The following is a 22,844-nucleotide window of genomic DNA, read 5'->3' on the forward strand; positions in this document are numbered from 1 at the left end:
GAGTGAAATTATATTTAATCCTGAAAAATGTATTACCTGAGGATTAATCAATTACGCTTTTCAATTGCAATAATCTCTTTTTGAGACTTTTTTTTTAAAAGATGCTTTTTAACTCAAGCTCAAAGACTGCATTTGATTTCAAATTAATAAGGTTCTATTTAGTTCACAAAATCTAGGTACTTCCTAGGACACCTGAGGGACTCGGGCAGCGGCAAATCAGTGAGTTTCAAAGGCTGTGTATTAGGGGTGACCGAGATGCAGTTCACCCTGCCAGAGCATAAAGGCTGCAAATTACAAAGCGTTTGTCTGCCCAGCGAAAGCGTATTCTTTACGACTATCAATATTTGCTTTCTGTTTACTTTTCTCACTATAATCCACAACACAAACACAATAAAACCGATTTTAACCTGCAAACCTGTCTGAACTATCCCCTGCTCAGCGCAGTCCCTAGAACAACAATTTTCCTGGGAAGCGTTCACGCCCGTCCATGGCAGCGGGCATTCACCGACAGCGAGGTGCCTCCCAAACGCCCTGAAGCGGCTTTGGACACTTGGTTCTTCAGTGCCCTCCAAAGCCTGGGTGCACACCATCCCCTACGCAAACCAGCCCGAGTACTTCTTAAGTAAAGCTGTCCACGTGGCTTTCCATATAGAGCAATGCCTTTTTTTTTATTTTTTCTTCTTTTAAAAAAAAAAAAAAAAATAAAAAAAATCTGCTTCTGCAGAACAGCTCGCCCAAACCAGAAAGTTGCATGGGCAGCTGCTGAGCGCCGGAAAAAAGTGCCGGACTTTCAGGGTGGAGGGCAGCGGAGAGGGCGAAAGAGACGGCCGCAGGGTTGACGCTTCCTATGGCGTGACTATCGAATTGTACGGCTCCCAACAGCGCTTCCCGAGCGCTGAAAGCAACGCTGTCTGCAGCCCAGCAGCAACGCGCCGTTTCAGGGCAAAAGATTATCTCTGCTGTTATTTGAGAAAACAATCGAATTACCTTCCTCATCTCTACCCCGCTCTGTTCTTGACATCTATGTATTCGTCCTGTCTGCCAGCTGTGCTTCGCTTGCAAGAGCTCGTAAACGCTCCCACGACCACATCAGAGAAGCAGCAAGGTGTGACATAAAACACCCACGTCCTGTCCTGCCTCTTGGGAACCACGCTGACGGCTCCAGCAAGGCTCTCCCGGCACTGGGGACTTCTCAGTTCAGGTCCCTATCAGCATCGCTGGCTCCAAAGGGCCGAGACTTGGGAGAAAAATCCGCCGCCGGCGCACTCGGTTGCCCCCGGAAGAACACCCTGCACTTCTAACGCGTGTCTGGGAGCCGACGGTATAGTCAGTGCACGCATACTGCGGAGACAGCTAGTATCTCTGCTAACCAAGATGCAGGAGCCACCTTTTTTTTTAATTTTAGAGCTTCAAAAAGGATTGTGTAAAAGGCGTGTTAATATTACAATGTGTAAAAGGGTGAAGGATATACATGTACTGCCTGACAGAGCTTATATCATAAAAAAAGACCACAATAGAAGATTAAAAATAACCCTACCCACCATCCCACAGTCCTTTCATTCCTCTTCTCTGTCATCTCATGATCTTTCTACCACCTCCCTGCCTGGCAGAATGACAAACCCCACGCTATGGTGGACACATTTTGCTTCCCCAACGCGCTGTACTGAGCCTCAAAACAAACTGCTGGCCTCCAGCTGCTTCAGGGCTTTTCCTTTTCCTAGTTTGCTCTGTATCCCGTCGCTGCTGCTGAAATGCAAACATTCACGTGTCGGTGCAAGAACTTGTCCATCCGCAGCAGGTAAATCGATTACAAGCGCCAACAAAACCAACAAGGAGCACCCAGTGACCCAAATCTTCAGGTTACCTTTTAACAGCAATAAACCTTCCCTTTTACTGCTCCATTTCCAATGCATTTACAGGGCTTCGTTGTGAAACCCTGCATGCGCTAAGGACGTTTTTCCAAAATGGCCCGTTATCGTGAACCAGGGCCCAACACCGTGACGTGCCAACAGGACCGCGCAAAGGAATACGATGACATCCTCAAGCCCTGGTCACGGGCTGATCTTACCTACTGTCAGAAATGTCACCGCGTGCAGGGGGACAACTACAGCCCGTTTATACCGGGGTTGCACCACAGACAGCTGAACTCACATGAATCAAGGACCAGGACGGGCAATGCATGGTCCCGTTCTGGGGAAACATCTTTTAATTGGTAGCTTTCAGGTGCTGGCTAGAAATTTTCCGTGACACGTACCGCTTATTTCCCTATTGACCAGAACAGCTCTGGAAGGGATGGCATAATTTGTTAAACCTTTTCATACAAACACTCTTTCATGAGAGCTTCCGCGCTCTGTCAAGTCTTCGACCAACGAGCCGCAGCGAGCTCCATAGCTGGCAGCTGCTCTGCCCGCTGAAGCACAGAGCTAGCCAGCTCTAGCTGGTACGTCCTGCAGTAGGAGCCGCTCCGTAGCCTACAGCAGGTTTTGTTGTGCAAGATTAAGTCATTTCAGGAAGATACTGATAAATCCTGCACGATCGTGCGCTACGCAAGATCGCTATCAACAAAAGAGCGTGCAAGTCAGGAGGGTGGGCCAAGTTTAGGAACGACACAGTGCCTCAACAGGGTGCTTAAAGCATGTAACGTATACACGTATAGAATCATTGAATCGTTTAGGTTGGAAAAGACCTTTAAGATCATCCAGTCCAACCATTAACCTACACTGCCATCTTAGTATCTTTAAAGAGAGAGAATCACCTATACAGCTCCATCTAGCACTTCTACCAAAGATGTGTGAAAACACATAAAACCAGATATCATTTGGCAGAGGAGAAAACCTCCCTATTTCTCTACCGCCGCCCAGCAGTACGAAGGCGTATCCCGCTGTAAGGTCCTCTCAACGTAAGAGCGGAGAGCTCCTGACAAACGTCTCTCAAGAAACAGAAGTGCTTTGTGATCCGTCGTGCAGGACACAGGGCATCTTTCTTCTGATGGCTGACATTTGTGGCCTTAAGGAAAACAGAGCTTCCCAACACTCATACTACAAAGGACAGACCGAAGAGACTGCTCGATAAGTAGCACCACGCTAAGGTCTGAACCGTGAAAAAGCTTTAACAAACCGTCATTAAAACCCACTCCCAAAGAGCTGCGCATGGACAGAGGAAAGCATCGTTTGCTGTAAAAAGCAGAGGCGGGCGGTACAGATGACAAAATGCAATGATAAAAACTAATGATAAGAGGGAAGAAAAGCAATCAAGGGAGAAAAGGATGACCAACAAGTAAGAAGTTAAAGAGTAAAAGGTGAAAAGTCTTTAAATAGGTTCTCCAAGTGACCGAGAAGTAAAGCTAAAGGAAGATAAGGGGGTAAAGGGGGAGGTGGTGGAGCGGTTCATGGAATCGCAGGTAAAGAAGATTAAGGTAACCAAACAACACGGGCTAACTACGAACACGGTAGGTGCCCTTAAGACTGGAAGGTGGGGAAAGAGCTTAGCTCAGCCACAATAAAGGAAAACGAAAAGCCCCAAGTTAAGCGAGGGGGATTGGGAACAGGGAAGGTAGAGCCCCAGCCTGCTCTCCGGCTGGGCGAGCACCTCTTTCTAGTGGGACGTTTCAGGCCTTCACAGCAACCAGACTGCAATTAGGGGGTTACCTTTTCAGGCAAACCCAAGAAAAATATTTTTACTGGATTAAAAAAGTCAAAACTTTATAAGGCTAGAGGCTAAACAGCAGCCTTTAGATCACTAATCCAATCCAATGGCTCTTTTGGTGGTGTTCAGAAATAAACTATAGGTAACTTGCGTCAACCAGATCAAAAAAACATGCCAGTGTTTTGGCATTGTTTTTTGACCATGGTTTCGGTACGTTTTTTTGACCAAGCCAACAGCAGCATCAAAGAAACAGGCAGAGAACCTAACCAAGAAACTCAAAGCGGGCAACCCAATCCAGCATTTAACACACACCTTGAGTCAGTTCCTCAAAAGAAAAAAAACCTTGAAGTTTTTTTGCCTATTTAAAATGAATTTCATCAGTAACTCGCTAGGAGAGGGACACCGTCAAAATTTCCCAACTTGTGGCGTGCGGTGGGGTCAGGCTCAAATCTACTTTTGGGCAATAAAATTGAAGTCGTTTTGACACACCTGCAGAAGCCTTATCCAGGTGCCGATTTCTGCCAACTCTGGCCACGACACCGTCATTCTTTGCAAAGCACTAACAAGCCCATACGTCCGTCGGCTCTCCGTAAGCAAACTATTCAAATAAATCTGGCACTCTTTTTTTTTTTTTTTCTAGTTTTTGTTTTAAAGGGGTATTTAAACAGATCCTCGAATTCTCTCATTTATCAAAGAAAGGTAATTTGAACTATACAGGCTCCTTTCTGTGGATTCCCCAAGCGATCCTGCAGCACAGATATTACCCCAATCGAACGTTAAAAAGGAATTTCCCGCGGGGGTCCCGTACAGCTAGCTGCCCTTCCCTTTCGGGGTAAAGGAAAACTGACCCACCTTGCAGTCTCCTTCCACTCCATCTCTTGTCCGTCGACGGCCAGAAGTTCATCCAGCTCCGTGAAGAGCTGCGGGGGTGCCGGGCTGTCATCTTCCTCTCCGAGGATGAAGCGGATGCGTTCGGCAGCGGGGGGAGACTGCGGAGGTGAAAATACTGCGGTTAACGGCCTGAGAGATGACCAGGGACGTGCGGCTCCTCTCCTTCCCCGTCTCCCCAAAGCCATTCAGCTGCTTCTCCAGGCTGTCTTTTCCATTTGACATCCTAGGCGCTGCGGACGGAGGGGCGTGAGCGAGGGTACGTCTGTCTCCCTCTCTCCCCTTCCTTGCCTCTCACTTAGCTTCTTAAAAGTTCAAGCTGGGAGTAAAGTTCAGGAAAACTTGCCTCTTCCTACAGTCCTTAACTATGTCACAGCAATTTGCAGCCCTTGTAAAAAAAGCGCTATCAAGCTCAAAACCAATATGCTCTATGGTGCGTGCCCAAGGACCTTTCGTACTCTGATCGGCTGAGATCCTTCGCCCCCTTTTTTATATGACGTAAAACCAGTTTCAGCCAAACTATTTTGGGGCTTGCTGTGACAGCATCCCATTGCTGGCCTTCCCCTCCCTGCCAACAAGGCTCGGGCTCCCATTGGCCTGCAAGGCAGGCTGTAACCTCCCCAGACCTGCTGCTGGAAAACACGGGAATATTTAACAGAAAGGTTGTCTCTTCTATACGTGAAGAATGCGACCCAACGCATTTAGTCAGGCACCAATGCACTGAAAAAAAACAACTGGTCCCACTGGGGAAAGACTGCCCATTTAGGTAGAAGAAACTATGTTCAACACACGCTCTTTTGATAGGGCAAGCAAAGTTCGTTTGCATTATTAGCTTGAGAAAAATTAGCAGAAACCCCTTCCCAGTTAAGAAACACGCATGATTCAAAATTAAAACCCCAGACCGCCGCTGGCCGCATCCCAGGACCCCAGGGCATCTCCCAAAGGCAACTGGAGCTCACGCCACAGGAGTCACCTCGCTGGAGGACTTCTTGGGGTCCACAGTTTTTTTTCTGATCGTATCACCTTAAAACGAAGGTGTGATCATGTGAAATTTTAAGACAGACTTCCTTTCTGCTGAATGTTTATTAGCATTAGAGTTAAACAGCAGACTATGAACTTTGAACGGTTCTGCTAAAGACTCCTTTCTTTTCAAAAGATCAGCTGTCTGTCTGTTGCAAAATAATTAATTACACCAGGTGTCCAATCACCGTCGATTTTTTCAGGGCAAACAAAGTCTCAATTTGTAATGTGAAAAAAGGAGCCAGTAAGAAGCATGCCCTTTCCTCCTCTTTTTTTTTTTTTAAAGAAACTTTCATAGCTTTCTTCTTAAATTACTCAGCAAAGGTTGATGCAAATTCATTTCTTCACCAGTTAGGGTGATGATGCTTTCATAATATAAAACAGATTTCTTTTCTATCGAAAGTATATTTGCAGCTATAAACGCCCTTGCAAGTCCCTGGGCATCCAAGTGCACGGCCCCGCACGGGCTCTGCAACTCAGGCAGGAGGGATAACAACAGAGCCACGCGTCTGGAAACCTCTGCAGCACTCGGGCCAGGATGGTATTGAGAGTTCGGGCTGCTGGGCACCCTAGCACCCACCAGTCTTTTGGCTTTACGTGTTTCTAGAGGAGCCACGCGTCCCTTCTGCAACATCCAACCCAGCACCAGAGAAGGCAACCTCCGCAGAGGTCTTCGGAGTACCGCACGTCCCGCTAAATGGGCTGGAGAGCGGTTGCCTTCTCCCACTTAAACGGGAGCAGGGACGTGTACACGCTCCTCCTTTCTCCTGCCACGAGGTCCTCGGCAGCGTTGCCTTTCATCACAGAAACACAATCCCGTTAAGAAAATCCATAAAAGCCTGGACCGTCCCTGAGTACGCAGCGTAACGGTTCAGCCTCTCTGCCTGCCGGCTAGGTGTATCAAGCTGGTTTCCAACAGCGCCCATCGTGTCTGCACAGACACAACCCGCTGAGGCACCGCAAACTGGTGCTGGCCTCCACCTCTTGCCGCAAATCCCATCTACTTTCCCCCACCATTTGCACCTCCCCGAGATGCGGCCCCTACCGCTCTCCTCCGTCGCGCTGCGCGGCACAGCCCTTGCCGATCCCCAACACAAATACCGAATTGCACGCACGTCCCGGGGACCGCGTATCACCACTCGCCATTTCGAGGGCACCGTTTCGGAATCACAGTTTCCTTAGCCACGACGGGCTCGGAAAACGTGCTACAGCAGCCTCCCAACACAGACCGACCGGTCCGTGCCCGTGCCGCTACGGCACGGAAGCCACGCATCGCCCATCCTTCAGTAAAATTCCCAGGCTGGCTACGCAAAGGCTGTCGCATTTCCCATCAGTCCTTCCTTTGAGAAAATCCATCACTTCCCACAAAAACAAAAACCTTCCTTTGACATGCTCCTAACAGGAGAGAAAAATATTGCTAACCCGCTTTTACAGACATGTAGCTATAGCAAAATACATGTTAACCCTCTTGGCAATCAGCGCTCTTACATTAACCGCTAGCTCCTGCAGAATTTATCTTTTTTCCCTCAGATATATTTCTCAGAATCTGTGAGGTGCATAAGAACTATTTGATTAGTTGACTTGGATGTAACAGATGCGCTTTGCAGAACAGTTCCAAAATACATCTGCAAACGCGCAACCTTACGCGTGAAAATTGTCCTTGCAATTATAAAAGCAATTTGGGCTAAAAATCTCCCTCTAAAGCACGTTTAAAACAAACATTAGTATAAATAATTAAGAGTAGCCTATTCTAAAAACGCAATTAGGCGTGACACGAGCTCATCTTTATACAGTCAGCCCCAATCAACCACTGGTGCCAGAAGGTCGCGCTGAAACCAATGCACCGAGCGTCAGGCGGCAGGGTTCAATTTCTCGTGCAGGCTTGAGGGCAGAGATCTCTCACTAGGTGTTCGCAGGAAAAAAATACCTAATAAAACAGAGGCCAAAGATTCAGCTCAGGCCTTTAAATACAGAGAATTCAAAGACAACACCTGGCCAAAAGAACATAGAACAGCTTATTGCATGAGCCCGCAGACTTCCATGATCTACTCTCTCATCTTCCCTTAACTGGTTTGAATTTAGCTGAAGAACACCGGCGTCGAGCGGCTGCCACTCTCCAGCCGTTCGGTGGTTTCACAGCGGTGGAAAGGGCCCGAGGAATTTAAGCTGGACGACTACAGCTCGTGGCTGATGGCGTCCAAACTCTGCTGTCATCCTCCAGACGAAGAGCAAGACCTGCCGGTGGAGTACCCGTTACGTGCACGTTCCATCATCTTCCCTCTCAATCTGCACTAATGACTCTCAATATGCTTTCATATGCTGAACAGAATGTAAATATCGCAGCTCGAAAAGCAAAAAAACCAATTTACATCCTATCGCTTCAAAAAGCAACGTGCAGCACAGCAAGCGGTTGGTGCGTGGAAGAGCCTCTAACAGAAGTGACCGCAGAGCTTCTAGAGCTGCTGAAGGCATCGGTCGCAGCCGATGGGAAAATTATCTCTTTTCAGTCATTTTAAAGTGGTTTTATCACACGGAAGTGCTACCCTAATACTCGATCCCATAACACGGTAATTCCACAACCACCCACAACATTTTGCTCACTGACCTGCATCGAGAGAGGAATTACAGAAATGCTCCCACCAAACCTGGACGTGCATCATACATCGCCTCTTCTTTCTTTTCTTCCTTCCTTCGTTTTTGCTAATTTCCTATTAGCTGCATTTAGCACAGATGATAAGGTTCAAAATCCAATTAAGGCATTTGCTGGGTCACAGGTCTCCTATGGCTTGCTTTACCACATGTTCTTTATTGCGATTTTGTAGGTTAATGGGCCGTTTATGGGTTGTTTATGTGCTCTCTTTAGCAAGGAGAACATATTTTCATCTTAATCTCCGGAGCGAACACTGTGTGCTCAGCGCGGGGCGGACAGCTGAGTATCAGGCTTAAGAACCGGAGAGCAATTAACCCGGGGGGTGAACTCTGCAGACCTCCCCCTGCCCGACCTTTGAGCACCAACCCCGCCAGCCTGCCCCAGCCTTGACCATCACCTTCGCTTCTACCTAATCCGTCCAGTTTAGGAGCTGCTGGAACCAGCACCATTAACGACAGGATCAGCTGCCGCCGCTGCTAAGTCTTTTTAATATTATTTTCCTCGCTCTCTCATTCAAGAAACATCCTGATGCTCAACAGACATATGTAGCAGAGAAAATGCTAATCCACAGATTTAGATGGCCAGGATTACATTTTTCCTCTGAATGGGAGAGGGATGAAGGTATTAATTGCAGATGGTCAGCTGCTCCAGTGCAACATTCAAAGAGAGCTATTGCTATCCCTAAGTGACACCTCTTACCTCTCCCTTCTCCCTTTCCTGTTTTGCGTTCGGTCACAAGCGGTCCACGAGGCGGCTTATAAAATACATCACTTGCAGAAGAGAATGAACACATCAGCAGTTTCTCCTAGTTCAGTTCAGGCCAATCATGAGTACAATTTATACCCTCGGGTTCCCAAAGGCAAAATCAATCTCCATCAACAGAGAGAAATCTCAGGGAGCCCAGAAATAGAGAGAGACACATTCTAGCACGACAACCTCAAACCAGCCACAGATGAACGTCCCAGCCCGACGTCAGTCCCACTCCTGCAACCGCTGGCTCTGGTGGGAGCCCTGCCTCGCTGCCCGGCACGATGGAAGAGCAGGTGCAATGCCTGCACGGAAATGCCGGGGGGCTTCGTGGTATCGGCAAACATCCTCAAGTCACCTCCCGCTTTGGTGCCTCGCTTGTCGTGGGTGGAAGATGGTTACAGCCCGGCTCTCCAGGTGTACGATGCTGCCGTGGGACGGGGCGGACGCGAGAGAGTCACTTGTGTTGATGTTCAAGCAACGCAGCCTCTTCTCCAATCAACCAACACCGTTTTCCTCCTGTTTTTTCAGCTTGCTGCTACCAGCGACACTTCTCAATACCCTTGGGATCTGCACCTCGGTCAACTGCTTCCTCCATTCAAGGCCAAAGAGGCCACCTAACATCAAGTTCTCCGTTACCTTGAAGTACGTCGGCAGCTACAAAAATCCACAAGAGACCTGGTGTAAATCCTTCCTCAAAGCCTGTGGTAACATTATCAGGGAAGGCTATTTGTCAAACGCGCTTTCCAAATACGCTTATTCAAATAGGACATGATTGCACTCCCATTAACTTCTGGGGTTGCCCTCACTCAGCCAAAACTTGGTTCAAATCCATCTGCAGTCAGAGCGAGCTAGTTACGTGAAACACCTGTGCAGACACTTTTATCAGATTTGAAGTCATTTTCATTCTAGTTTAGCTGACTTCACTTCCAAAATTAATCCACTACCCAAAACAATTTTAATTGTGTGCTAATGTCGATACAAGACCTTACGCGGTTTAATCATTTCCCTTATGATTTATACCTTTGATCAATTGCCATTCATTTTCCTGGCCGCTCCTGCACAGGCAAGCCCCAGAGCTTGAGGGTTTTTAGATGCAATTCAAGGCACTATCTGGGGGGAAGTTTCTGCTAAGGATAACTGATGACAAAACCCCACGCCCCCCCAGTCAGCATGAGCAAAGAGAGCAGCAAACCCAGCAGTTTTACGATTCTGATCCCGCCAATAGCAACAACCCCTTCTCTGTCTAGCCTTCGTGCCTTGCAGATCACAAACGGTGAAACACAAGCACAGAGCTCTGCAGACTACAGACAGTGCAAAACTGCTCCGAAGGACGGGGGGCAGAAATTGCAACTCACTTTAATTTTGATTCTCCCTTTGTACGACTTCCAGCTGCAGGGCAGACTGTGGACACTTACTATCTCCCCTTGATCCCCTTTCACAACCGGGCGTCATCAGAAGCAGCAGTAACCTGGCCCAGTGCTGATTACACATCGCTGATAAGACCCGAATTCACGCTATCTAGATTTCGCAGCGAGATTCTTGCTCTGCATCAACCTGGCTTGATTAATACAGGCAAGAGCTAGTTCAGTTACTCAGTTTGGCAAAATTTGCGGAGGAAAGCTTCTGAGTCAAGCCCAGGGTAAGATGTGACAGTGAGGATGTGAGATGAAGCTTAAGAGCACCATCTAAAAGCAAGCAGGGAAGGCTTTTACAGCTCACAGTTTTACCAGCTTCCTTGAAAGACTAACCCAAACGGAGGCACAGCTAAAACCAGGAGCCACTAAAAATCATCGTCTTGGACATCTTCACCGGTTCATGTCCGGCATCTGACACCCTGAGCCAAGGCCACAGGGTAAGGCAAAGGACGCTCTCTCAGTTTACTAGCAATACTCTTCAGCATTTCTGGAGCGCTGCTCCCGCTAGAGCACGGCACGTAGACTCTCCGTGCCATTCTTGCACCTTTACGGGTAGGAACTGTTATTCCCATTACGGAAGAGACAACGGTCGAATTAGGTAATACCAATTTCTGCAGAACAAGCCAGGTGAGAACGGATTTCCTGACTCCCCAAGCGCTCTATCAAGCCAGAGCATCCTTGAGCGCCACTGAAGAAGTCAACTGCACCAAGACTCACACGGGACATCTGCTTCAGAGAAACGCTTGCACCTGGAAGCGTTGCTCAGTGACTGCACATCGGGCCCTTCCCAGGGTCTCGCAGAACCCACCTCTGGATGATCAACTCTCCACCTAATCGCTCTAAGCAAGCGGGAGAATTTCTTTTTTTTTTTCTTATTTTGTTTCTTTTCTTATAGGGAAAAACGACGACTTTTTGACCCCGCTCTCGGTGCTGGCTGGTTGTAAGGCAGATTAGACTTGTCCACAGGCTGCACTTGGCAGCTTGCAGGGAACGCTCACCACGCTGCCCAGATCCCATCCTGGCCCGTTTCTTTCACAACTCCGGGGTGCAAAAGCGGAGAATGCTACTCAAGCCGCTTGATCCATCTTGAAGCAAACATCCCCCAGCCCTCGATCATGACCCTTTCCGGCACATAATGAATAGCATTGACTGCCTCTTGAATAATCCATTTTTTGCTGGACTATGGTACTGCATGATTGTACACGTTCTACTGTAAGCTCCTCTGCAGCATGTGGCCTATATTAAGTCTTTGATCTGAAAAAACAGAAAAAATCTTCAGTATTAGACAAATGCTTACTAATAACATATTCTCTCAAGTGCCAGAAGAATGGCAGCTTTTACATAACGATTTGCTGAGCATTCTCAGTTCCCTTTGTCTTCAGTGCTGTTGAGATCATGTACAAAAGTTTTGTCTACTCGTACTTTATCGAAACATTCCTTGGAGATACAGGGACAGAGAAAAGACCCTTCTTCCAAAAATATCTCAGATCAACTCATCTACAGCAGACAGCTCACGTGGACAAGGTGCGCAATGTGGACAATCGGTCTGGCAACTTTTTAAACAAAACCGGCATCATCTAATGAAAAAGTCAGTCAGCCTTAACATAAAAGGCACTGCCTATAAAAGAAGAGAGACTGCTAATTCCAACACACAGTTATGATAGAGACCATTGCATGCTATACCGCAGGTCTAATTATGAACTTTTCCCAACACTGTTCCACTCAAGAGAAACTGGCAATTACTGTCTTCAAAAATTATCTGGTTTTTTCAGCTGCAGACAATAACAATAATATCTGTGTAACACCTCAGGAGCAAAGGCAGCTGGATACTCCAAATGATATTAGCATTATTGATAGCCTCCCACAGACACACCATTAGCAAGTCGAGCCAGGCTGAATATTTATTGTATTAACAACGCGAGTGTCTGCCTGCTCAAATCAGCGCAAGGTTCCCGCTGATTCCAAGGGTGCGGAATCGGGTGTACGTGGACCACGCAATTCGCGGTGGGTATGCTGTAGCTAGACGCTCATCAGCAGTGACCAGCTTGCAAACTGCTAGAAAAACAGAAAATTTCTCTTTCTCCATCACTTTCTTAGATTTTTCTAGATTGACCGAGTGCCATTTTTATCTACATCAAAGGCAGTGATGCCTCTGACACTTATTTTTACTAAACAACTAGCCCGTGCTCCTGTACCGTAGCCTGTGCCCTCTAACAAACCATACTGTTTATAAGTCCTAGCATGGTATAAACCACGGAACAAGCAACTCATTATAAAATATGGATAACAACGGTATTTTTTGACTAGTCCTGGAGGTCAGCCATCTTACTTCAAGTTGGGTGAAACTGCTACAGCAGCACATTTTTAAGGAGCTATTACTGAGCAGCTGCCAAAAAGACTTTAATAAAGAAAAAGCAGCATCTAGAGAAAGCCTGGCTTTTTTCTGAGCTTTCTACCATTTCCCACTGTCACACAGATACGGGATGCTGTCTGGCATCACACCTCCCTTGGACCCGAGCACCGGTCAAGTCTCCAGTTAAACCACTTAGCACCACAGCGGCTGCCATACATAACAACATTCAAAAATTGCTCCCTAATTCTCAGCGTTTTTCCTTTTCTTTGGCTTTTCTCTGTTTTTCTTTTTAAAGCAGTACGACTTCCATGGTCTCTCGCAGAGACGTGTGCTGCCTACCTCTCTGGAATCCTGCTGGGGTCCTGTTCTAGTGTCTTAAACATCTTAATCGCGTTAGTGATCATGCACAACCCCCTCCCCGTACTTCCACCGGCATCAACAGCACAACGCGGGCACAAAGCAACCGCTCAACGTGAGCTAGCGCAAGAGAAAATTCCTGTTCCTCCAGTGAGCAAAAGGAGGTACCATTTTATTTTCCAACGCTGTTAACGCGGCTCCCTCGAAGCCAATTTTAAAGCTGTTTTGATGTGATGCAGTCCCCGAATAAGTCTCATCATCTCCTTGCATCAGCTCCAAGCCCTCCTGCCAAAGCATTCATTCAGTTCACCACTGATCATTTACCTGTGCCCCCTTTTTTAGGTAATGGTGAGAGTAGAGTGACATTTTTAAGGACACAGCTACCACAACTCTGGGCCCTTTTTCTGAATTTAAGCTTCCATGCAGTGACAAGAAGAAACTTCCCTTCCCTGTCTGCACTTTAAAACCAGCCCTCCGGCTGCAATAGGCAATTTTATGCCTATTAAGCTCTTCTCACAAGCAGGGTTTCATCACTGTCTATTTGTCCCGTTCAATCAATCTCCACATCAGCTCTGACCATTTCAGCACTTCTAGAAGTCTCCTTCAGCGAGGGCTTGACAGGAGAGAACCCACCCGCAGAGGAAGGAGGCCAAGCGCAAGCGTGCGAGGATTTTCATTTTTTTATTCCTGCAGCTCCAGTGCGTGCCGAGCCCTTTGTCCCACGTGCTTTTCAGCCAGCGTCTCCGGCTGAAATGGAGCCCATCTCCGTTGCCAGGCAGTATTTCAAGGAGTACCGAATGTCTCTGGCATCCAACGCTTTCTGCTTTCAGCTCTTTTCATTCTGCCCCCTCCATTTTAAATGTTGCCAAATACCTTGACCACTTCAGGCACGGAGAGAAAAGCGCGTTGTTATTCCTTACAATCGTCGCAGGACACCAGCTGGCGTACGAGAGCAAAATACACGCACCGAGAGGGTTCTGCAGGTTGTTATTTCTTCATGATCGCCTGCCCCGCTTCCACCACCACGGAGGAGAGAGATGCCACAGGCTCCCATCAGCCAACGAGGCTCAAAAGCAGAAATTACCGCTGGGGGAGAGGAAAGAGGGAGAGCGCAAGAAATTGGGTCTGGTTTTTCCGTCGCCTGGCACACGGGGCCGGTATTTACGAAGCGGGTATGGATGGCTGGGTCCCACCCGAGTGGTTCCATCTGGCTCGGGTTGAAGTGGCAGGGCGAAGGGCCAAGGGTCAGAGACCCAAGCTGGGTACCGCAAACCTGGCATCTCATTTTCAAGGCTGACAAACACGTCTTCGGCATCCGTAACGTGGCCGCCTTTTCACTGCCGAGCGTAAAATTGGCAAAGGCGACGTCCGTAACTAGGCATCCTTTTCAACAGCGATGAATACAGCTCTCCCGCTTGGCTTGAATCAAGTCCAGCACAGGGGCACCGCAGCGGTCAACAGAGGGAAAATGAAGATACAAATGAACACGAAGAGGGGTCTGTTACGGATATAACTCGAACCCGTTCTCACCAGAGTTGGTGGCCGATGTGGAAGGCGTTCCCTTTCTCCACGCGATGGAGACGAGGGATATTATTTGGCTGCTCTGACAAATGCACACCTCCACGCTACGAGCCTTCATGTGCAAATTTGGTAGCCTAAATCCATTCGGAGTTTAGGAGGCCACCTCATCTTGAATATCAGCAGGAGTGAGGCGCCAACCTCCTTTGAGATGCTTTGAAAAAAGCTCAGCTTTTCTTTTTCCCCCCTCCCATCACCTTCTGAAAAGCTTCATTCAGTGACAAACCGCCCTTTTGGCTCTTAAAGGTTAACAGCCACTTATCTAAAAAGCTGCAGAGCCAGCCTGAGAATTCAGACAATGCTTTCATTGACTTGGGGAGCAGCAGGATTTGGCCTGACGGAGCGGTTACAAAACCAGTTGGTTTCATATTTGGACGCTGGTTTCCCTCATGCTTCCCTGCTGCAGCAAAGCAAGTTCGATCAAGTGGACCCCTCTCTTCAGACCTGCACTTTGGGTGACCGCATTTATTCCGTAGCTTAAATCCCAATAAAAGCCCATCCTCAGCACTTCCCTCACTTGGCATCCCTGGACACGTTACGATCACCCTGATGAAATTGTCACCGTCTGTTAGTAACGTGGCAAAGCAAAGCTTTTGGTGGAGAAATCACTTCTCTGAGGGCACTGTCGTCTTCTCTCCGAGTCAGAACAATTCAGAAACGGGCTCCTGCAATTTTATTTCAGCAGCAGAAAGACCCTATTGAGGTACAGACACAATAACCGGTTTCGTTCTTGCCTTTAAAAATTAACCACCATTAACTTCAGGCGCGGAGTGGCTCCAGGCTGCCAGCAGCACACTCCTTCCAACTGGCTTCCCAGAAAGAAACTCCTGATTCAACTTGTTCTCAAAAGCCTGGTGACATTTCTGCAGCTCCCGCTCTTCACTGGTTTCCCCTTGCAACAGCAAGCGGAGTTCAAGCTTCTGCCTCCTTTTTACTCTTGGGCTTCACGGACTCGCCCCCCGCACGAGCACTAAACCTCCACAGAACGTGATCGTGCTGGAAAAAACCAGGCTCGTTGGTTCACGGACAAGGTCTGCACAAATGTCTGCACCTTCAGGTGTGCCCCGCTGCTCTGAAGCAGAACCCAGACAGACCAAGGCCTGCAAACCCACCCCTCCATATAAGAAAAACTCAGTTGCTGGGCATCCCTCGCACAGGGAACAGGAAAGGTTGCACAGCTGGATCAGCTGCTGGCAAGAGGTGCACGTAGGTCCGTGTTTTGAGCCGGTTTATGTAAGCTCCCAAATGGCAGAGGCTCTCTCATTAGCGAGAGCAAGGGAGGGAAACTGGCAGGCTATCACACAGCAGGCATTTTAGCAAATGTCAACAGCAAAACCAAATGTTGGAGAAAGGAAAACAAGCTGAGAAAAAAAAGAAGTTTGTAAAAAAAAAAAAATTAAAAAAAAAAAAATCAAGAGGAGGCCAATGAAATGTTCATGAAAAGCGATGTCAGCCTAGCGATGTATGCCCTTCCTTGGCTGCACGACAGCCGGCCAGATTTTGTGGTTAACCTTGGCGTCTACTGCACAGAAGAGGCAAGAGCTCTTCTCATCAGACTCCAAAGTACAAGAAGGAAAACTGACTCAGGCAAGGCAATAGCTTCAGCGGATTTGCTAAGGTCTCACCTATACTGGAAGGTAGTTTTGCTGCTTTAAGCAAATTTCTGTAATTTAATCAACCAAATGTAAGTATAAAATATTTCCACTTTTGGGCAATTAATACACCTAGGATCTATACTAGTAAAATTGTGTGTGGGGAAAAAAAAAAAAAGACACCATTAGCCAATGTATTTATACAGCAAAACTAAGCGTAGGCTAGCTTTCCATAAGTGACTGTACTGTAATTAAGATCAATATACTCAGGAAAAGAATACCGCCAAAACTGAGGGAGGAAGAAAGCTAGTTCAAACAAACCCAACTTTTTTTTTTTCCACTGAAAAAATGAGAAATTTGCTATCTAGAGACGCATTTGGAGACTACCTACGGAATGCAAAGCGGGCCACACAGAGATACACTTCTACCAACACAACAGAGGCTGAAAAGTGAAGCCAAATACACAGAATAAGGAGGCAAAGCCCCACTTCGCTGCACCATTTCAGAACATCTTAGTCTAACACAAGCCTAGGTCAAAGCAAAACTAGCAAACATGAAACATAAGGAAGATTCAACCACAAACCGGAGAATAAGTACACAAAGGCATACAAGGAAAATTAATTATTTAAGAACATTAGCAGCAGGAGCTTGAGAACCGGTGGGTGAACCGGACCACCTCGGAGTGAGACAGCCAATTAAGAGGATTAAAGATTTTGCAGAAAAGCAAACCAGCTCCTCCGTGTGAAACTCCACCGCATAGGTGGGTGGAAAGACACTCAACCTTTTTCAAAGGCCACCACGTGAGGCAGCTGGGACAGGAAGGTGTCTGCAGAAAGAGGAAGGGAAGAGATGAACTCGGCAACAAGCGGCCAAGACCCCTTGCGCTCACACCTCACGAGACCCTGCCCAGCCCCGAGGTTTTTGCGAGGTCTGGAATATTTCATACAGCCTGAAACCAAAGAAAATAATCATCAATCCATTAAATCACCAGGAATTGGTACCCAACTAAATTAGCACGCTTCACCATGGGATACTACCCACTGCAGCAGAATGAAAGAAATTATTTTATCTGATCTCCATTTCTTTCTAGACTCTAGGGAAGGTACTGCCCTTTGGAGGTTTTCTACCACTGCTCAACCATGCTGTGGTTTCCAAAAGTGCACAAGGTTAGCATGTCTTTATTTTTCTTCCGCTACTAAAAAACACAGCGAATCTGAGCTGCCACAGCCTGTTCCAACTTACGCAGACCGGGGTTGCTGTAGTTAAAAACAAAACCATTAGCAGAGTTCCCAAACTGAAGCGCTGCTTAAGCAGATTTTTTTTTTTCTTTCTTTCTTTTAAGCTCCTAAATGCAACTTTAGCAATTATTGGTTTATGTAATTGCCTAACATTTAATGTTTACAGCAACGTTTTACAACTAATTTACATGTAGTTCACTAAATGCTTTAGGGTTAATTGGTCTTTTGTCGTGCATTAAGTAGCTTGTTAATTATTAGACAGTTGGGAAGAAAAAACAAGTAGGAGGTCAGTCTGAGGATGGCTTGGACTGAACAGAATGGCTGCTTGTAATGAGCAACGCGCATGGGGGTGATTTTTTGCATAAGCATTGACCTTCCTAATGGTCAACCCCATGTTCAGCCCCAAAGCCACGACTGAACGGTTATGTTACAGGATCACGTCGTCTCCTCTGTTCTACCTACGAGGAGGAGGATACAACAGGACTCATTTACCGACTCCTCTGCTTACAGCATCTGCATGTGAGGTACAGATGAAACCATGGAGAGAAGACGCAATTCCGTGTGCTTGGCATGAAGAACATGACAGGGAAAACCGACATTTTTAAACACACTTCAGACAAAATGGGGGGAAGAAGGAATGCAAGGAGGATCCAGGGGGATGTTTCCCTGGGCCCACCAAAATCAAGCACCCACATTTCCCAGTTTCTTGATTAGAGCACACCCAGGCCACATCTCAACACCATACTGTGGCACAAATAATTTTGTCCCACATGTGCTAAAAGGGAGCCCCAGGACACCGAAGTGTTCTCTGCTCTGAGCACTGTCAGCCCAGATGCATCCAAAGAGATCGGAATGATATGAGAGGGGGGAAAAAAAAAAAAAAAAATCCAGCGTGCCTCCTTGGGGCTCTATTCCACCTGCACTCCTATCTAACGAAAGAGCACTTTGGACATGATATCATAGCTTAGAAACCAACATTAATAACTTAATTACCAAGTCGGCCCTGCTTTGAGCAGAGGTTTGGACCAGATGACCTCCATAGGAGCCTTCCAACCTAATTTATTCTATCCATTAGTGAACTCCACATATAGCTAATCTCCACTCCAGTCATCACATCTGCTGCCCAAAACGTGAGCGCTTTGCCAGGTTTTCAGAACAACTTTTAGTAATGAAGAGAGACTGGAAACCCCATGCTGGTTTTAATGATCTGCTTGGGATCATGGTCTGGAAGTTGAGCTCAGAAACTAAAGTAACAAAAAGCCAACTCCGTATATTAGAAGCATTTGCAAAAAAAAACGCATCCAACTTGAAAAATTCATGTGCTGTCTTTTCCGTGCAAAGCATTCCCAAGGCTTCTTCTCACCAAGTGCCCCAACTCCAACTTCTTTGGCTTTTAGTAAGATGGAGCTGTTATTAACCATGTGGCAGCCCAAAAGGTTTCGTTCAAGAGTCCACACCCAAATTACTCTGGATGCTGCACAGGCACACCCAAGTAGGCTAAATGGAGACACCAGGAGCAATTAAACCAAACTGACTGGAGGCTTGGGTTCAAACGCATTAGGGAAATCACATACGTTTCTTGCATGGACATTCTCATTCAGAATTGCAGTGACCATTATCAGATACATCTTGACTGGAGTTATTACATACTTAACTCCATGACAGATTTTTTTCCCAGGACCCTTGATGCTAATTAACTCTTTGGAAACATCAAGGGCTGCCCCAGCACAAACGGTCCGACTCCAGGTGCTGTCCCTCAAGACCAGCCAGAGGAAAAGAGCAAACCAGCTCCTAAACAACCCTGCTGCCTCTGCATTCGGGGATATCGCCCTTGACCAACTCAACATGGAGTCAAACTCTACCTGTACCTTTCAAGTCCCTCCCCAAACACAAAAAAGGGGCCTCATCTGCAAAAGCACTGAGCACCCAGCAGCACAGTTGGCCTTAAGGAGTGTTCAGGACTTAAAGAAAAAACAAACAAACAAGGGGCTGGGTGGGAAGAGTACAAATCAGCCAGGTACTACTAATAATCTTTTAAACAACTTGGAACGAAAAGGGCAAACCAGAAATGAGCAGTGTTTCCCAAAATGTATGCCATCAAAACAACATTTCCTCCAATGTAAGTTGTTTTACAGGTACTGATCTCCTTAGAGTGATTAAATGCTATCTTTATTTCTTTTTAATTGGTCCCACAGCATTTTAAACTGTTTTTTGCAAGTATAGTAGAAGTATATAAACGTGATGTGTTGAAACACTCAACTGTTAAAACACGGGAATTAAACTGAAAGACTGTAGTTTTACTGTTGCTCAAATTTCATTATTGAGAAATAAGGAATGTCCTTTTTTTTTTTTTTTTTTTAAATACTTGATTATTAAGAAAGTCTTAGTGTGTGGCAAGCTTCTGCAAATCATTAATTATTGTAACTCAGCAAGGGGTGCTGCTGCTTTCGTTCTGACCCGAGGAACACGTACACGCTCCGGGTGGGTTTAAGAATAGTAACGTGGAAACATCACCCTTCCTGAGCTTTAACGCATTTTTGCTCCCAGCGCTTCAGCCGCTCATTTCCCCCTTCCCCGCTGGGATCAGCGGTCAGTGCTTGGACCAGTCCCTTTTGCAGATTCAGCTTCATGCACAGCTGCGAAAGCAGTTAAATGGCCACGAAACCAATGAGATGGCCACGAAACCAATGAGATGGCCACGAAACCAATGAGATGGCCACAACGGTGAGGGCATGAGCTGCTGTCGGGAAGTCAGAAAGGAGTCGAGGTGCGATGGGAGCTTCGTAGAGGAGACTCACCCCCAACAGAAACGTGACGTTCCGAGTTAGGAACGAGCTAGCAGAAGCGCGCCGTGCAGTTCAGCGACCTCAAGACTGCACTGTCGAAAGTTCACAGCCTGGCAGCTGGGCAGGGCTCAGTTAATACCGATATTCAGAGGACCCTGTCCCGGTGCCAAGCACGCAGTTCGTATGACAAGGGTCGCTTTGTCTCGCATCTCCCCCCCCCGCCACATGGGAAACTTCAGAAATTCCCTTGCCGAGGAGAACAACTAAGCTGAGTAACTTGGAATTACGGGCTTTCAAGGTTAGTTCGCTGCTGGAGCCAAGACATATTTCCAGTGCTTCTCAGGACTGAAAACAACCTTCTACTTTTAATGACTTGCCTTTTATCTTTAATAAGGGATTAGGAGTTATTTTTCCAGCTAATACCTTAAAATCCAGATAATCATAAAAGCAATCAGTAATACCCAATATATGTTAATTACTCATTTTCTTCTCGTCTCTTGTTGGCGTGCTGTCACTCATGTACATTAATTTGTCTATAATAAGGCTGCAAATCAAAATCAACAAAAGGCATCAGGTCCTCCGGGGAGTCACAGGTTTAGACTTGGGGGATTAACAACAGATTATATCTGCGACTACAGCGAAGAAAACAGCATTACGGCCAAAGACGTGCTGAACTATCCAACCTGCCGCTTACCTACGCCCGGACCTGCGATCTCCCCGCACGCTAACTTCCCACAGGAGTCGAACAAAGCACAAGGCTGCTGTAAAATAAGCTAACGAGGCGCTGAACCAACTTTTCAGCTAGGTGGCAATAAGGGGAGTCAAAGTCGCGCTTGCTAAGTTATTCCCAGTGAAATGCGACCCTACAGTAATTCGACGTTTTCCGTAATAGGCTACGCTGGCCTTTCCAAAGGGAATCGACAGGAGCAGCAGGTGTAGAAGCTTTACATTCAAGCTCAGATGGTGGCAGAGGGAAAAGCTGAAGGTGCTGGAATAACGACAATAAACAGCACGTTGCTCAGATGGGCGATACCTACAGCTGCAAAAGACTGGAATGGATGGGATGTCATTAAAAGACCATGTCCAGCTACCTACACCCTCTTGAGGACATGGAAATGCAAGCACCCAGGCAACCTCCTTCTACCCAGGTTTATGAAAACGCCGGACCAAACGCTGCTGCCGACCCTTCCCGCGCTGCCGTCTCGGCTCAGGAAGGTCAGTCCGGCGGCCAGCGCTGCTGGAGAGCACGCAGTGAAGGAGGAGGCGTTTTTGCAAGAGCAGGGGAGGGATGTCCGGCAGAAGGTTGAGCTCTGGATAAAAACCCTCAGGTCACAGCCCCGTCAGGAAGAAATTCTCACCATCCATAGCAAAGTCCCCTACAATACAGTTCAACTGCGTTCAGCGCGGTTCCCAAGGCTTGTTTCTCAGGCACGGGGCTGCTAACAAGCCGTTTCAGCTAGTGATGCGACCGATTCTTACGAAAATGGTGCAGCTGGTAAGCTAAAAGCTCTCCAAAAACTACTTTATACGAGTTTCCATTGATGCCCCTAGCATATAGGATACGTTACCTTTGCGCAAGCAGTTCGCTACCTACTTGTAAGTACACACAGCGTTTACGTTCTGCCCTCTGCGCAGTAATTGCTTTAATTGCCCGAGTCCCAAATAGCTTAAAACCGTCTGCTTTCATTCGGCTTGCTTTACAGTTCTAAAACCGTAGATCATGTAACTTGTGGGGAGGGAAACAGCAAACCATGCCCTTCAAAATTTTTTTTCATATTGCCCTGAGATTTACACTATGAAAATTGAAGCACCCAGTGAACTTAGGACGGAATTTTGGGACAAGTCATCAGTAATGGCTTTAAAAGTCAACACAGATGAGACTGCTAGCATCTGCTTTTTCTACCCTACAGCAGCGATAAAGCCGTATCAGAAAGGAATGCTTCCAAACAGACCTCTGACAACCTTTCCATCGGACTTTTTTGGCATTACCGCATCCCCAAGAGTGCGGACCAGGTGAGGCGCTTAGCCGACGACTCGGAAGCAAGTTCTGGGTTTATGCTTCATGTACCTGACTAATATCAGCAAGTCCCCAAGTCCCCAAACAGGGAGTTTAATAAAATACCGAGGAGTAGCAACTGCACACCAAGTGCACACATCAGCTCTGCGCTACCCAGAAATTGAGCTCAATTAGCTCGTACGTCAAAACCCAACTCTCTCCGTCATCTCCATGTACGTTTTTAATGTTAACGCATCCTTCAGTTTCCAGACTACAGTGTTTGAAATCCCAGCCCTCTTGCAAGCACGCACATCCCGTAAGGTTGATTTCCTGATGCCTCAAAACACTTCTCCCAGTAATCTCTGGAGCCAGCATTCACGTTAACACCAGGACTCATCTGCTGCTTAGCTCTATTAATAGAGACTCCACCTGCAGACAGCGGCCACGGCCAGGGCAGCACCCGGGGCCACGTAACGCCATGCGCGTTTCCCCTCTCCGGAGCATCCCAGGAGCCCGCGCAAGGTGTCGGCGCCCACTGCTCTTCCAGCGGGAGGGAATAACAAAGTCATCAGCTGG

The 22,844-nt window shown here is 47.2% G+C and overlaps 1 protein-coding gene across 1 annotated transcript in view; it reads right to left on the reverse strand.

Annotated features, from left to right (window-relative positions):
• Positions 1–22,844, reverse strand: part of SLC4A4 (solute carrier family 4 member 4) — a 168,104-nt gene that overhangs the window by 94,294 nt on the left and 50,966 nt on the right. Inside the window, exon 3 of the mRNA XM_075709210.1 lies at positions 4,498–4,651. Coding sequence (XP_075565325.1) covers positions 4,498–4,651 — 154 coding nt within the window. The remainder of the gene's footprint in view (positions 1–4,497; positions 4,652–22,844) is intronic.

This window comes from Pelecanus crispus, chromosome 4, assembly GCF_030463565.1.
Source record: "Pelecanus crispus isolate bPelCri1 chromosome 4, bPelCri1.pri, whole genome shotgun sequence".
Taxonomy (NCBI): domain Eukaryota; kingdom Metazoa; phylum Chordata; class Aves; order Pelecaniformes; family Pelecanidae; genus Pelecanus; species Pelecanus crispus.